Below are 1,367 nucleotides of genomic sequence, written 5' to 3'. Positions count from 1 at the left end.
CGGGGCCCCCGGCCCCCGGGGGGCCCCCCCGAAGCCCCCGGCAGCCCCCGAAAACAGGTTTCTGCGCCAAACCCTAAACCCTAAACCCTAAACCCTAAACCCTCGACCCTCTGGCTCCGCGGCAGCGACGCCACGCAGGGCAAAGCCACCCCCCGAAACTCGCCCTGGAGGCCCCAAGCTCTGCTGGCCGCGCGCTAGGGTTTGGGCCTTGCGAACGAGGGGCTAGGGTTTAGGGTTTAGGGTTTAGGGTTTAGGGTTTCTTACACAAACTCGCTGAAGGGGAAACCCGCGTCGCCAGCCCCCGCCCCCGGAAAACCCGCGAGACCCTCTTCGCCGAAGGTGTCGTATTTCTTCCGTTGCTCAGGGTCACTCAGCACCTGCACCAAACCCTAAACCCTAAACCCTAAACCCTAAACCCTAAACCCTAAACCCTTGCCCTGCCCCGCGCGTGACACAGACACTGGAGTTCGCGCCACGCAAACCCCGAACCCCAAACCCTAAACCCTCAATCCTACACATTAAACCCTGAACCCTAGACCCAGAGCTTCGAGCCTTAACCCTAAACCCTAAACCCTAAACCCTAAACCCTTAACCCACTTCGTGAGCCTTGGCGATCTCCATAAACTCCTTTTCCTTTCCTGGGGCCACATCGGGGTGGAGCTTCTTGGCAAGCTTGCGATACGCCTGCAGCCACACGCTCTAAACCCTAAACCCTAAACCCTAAACCCTAAACCCTAACTCCTGAATCCTTAACGGCTCATTGAAAACCCTGAAGGCCTCCTCCATCTGCGCCATTTTAGGAGGCGCTGGAGAGCCCAGAAGAAGAAGTCACTCCACCGAACTAGGGTTTAGGGTTTAGGGTTTAGGGTTTAAGGTTCGTGCCTTGTCAATTGCGCGTTGGCTTGCATTTCTTCTCACACCGAGCAGCTGGTAGTAATCCTTAGACTTCCGAGCTGCAGCAGCAGCAGAAGCAGCAGCAGCAGCAGCAGCATTGCGCGTCAGCTGCCGGAGAGGGCGCAGCAGCAGCAGCAGCAGTAACACGGATCGCAGCAGCAGCAGCAACAGCAGCAACAGCAGCACCAGCAGGTGCAGCAGCACGGCAGCCATCACCTAGAAGAGTCTGCAGAGACAGCAGAAGGAGCAAACCCGGCAGCAGCGGCAGCTGCTGCAGTGCAGCAGCAGCTCCAGCAGCAGCAGCAGCAGCTGCAGCAGCATACCTGCTTCTGCACCGATAATGCCCCCATAGCTCGACCAGAAGCCTCCAGAAGAATGGGGGGCCCCATAAGGCCCGCCTGAGTTTGTGCTGCTTTTGCTGCTGGGGTTGGGGGGCCCCAGCAGCAGCAGCAGCAGCAGCAGCAGCAGCACAG

General features: G+C 59.0%; 1 protein-coding gene across 1 annotated transcript; it reads right to left on the bottom strand.

The window, feature by feature from the left end:
• Positions 1–264: 264 nt before the first annotated feature.
• Positions 265–1,283, bottom strand: ETH_00033895 (uncharacterized protein; the record flags this gene model as incomplete). The annotated part of the gene is made up of 3 exons (XM_013379647.1): positions 265–377; positions 598–684; positions 1,218–1,283. Coding segments are annotated over 3 exons (266 nt in total), but the record flags the coding sequence as incomplete, so codon positions are not given.
• Between the last annotated feature and the right edge of the window lie 84 nt (positions 1,284–1,367).

Source organism: Eimeria tenella, genomic scaffold, assembly GCF_000499545.2.
Source record: "Eimeria tenella Houghton genomic scaffold, Eth_scaff3713, whole genome shotgun sequence".
NCBI lineage: Eukaryota > Apicomplexa > Conoidasida > Eucoccidiorida > Eimeriidae > Eimeria > Eimeria tenella.
This window is presented reverse-complemented; position numbering and strand designations above follow the sequence as displayed.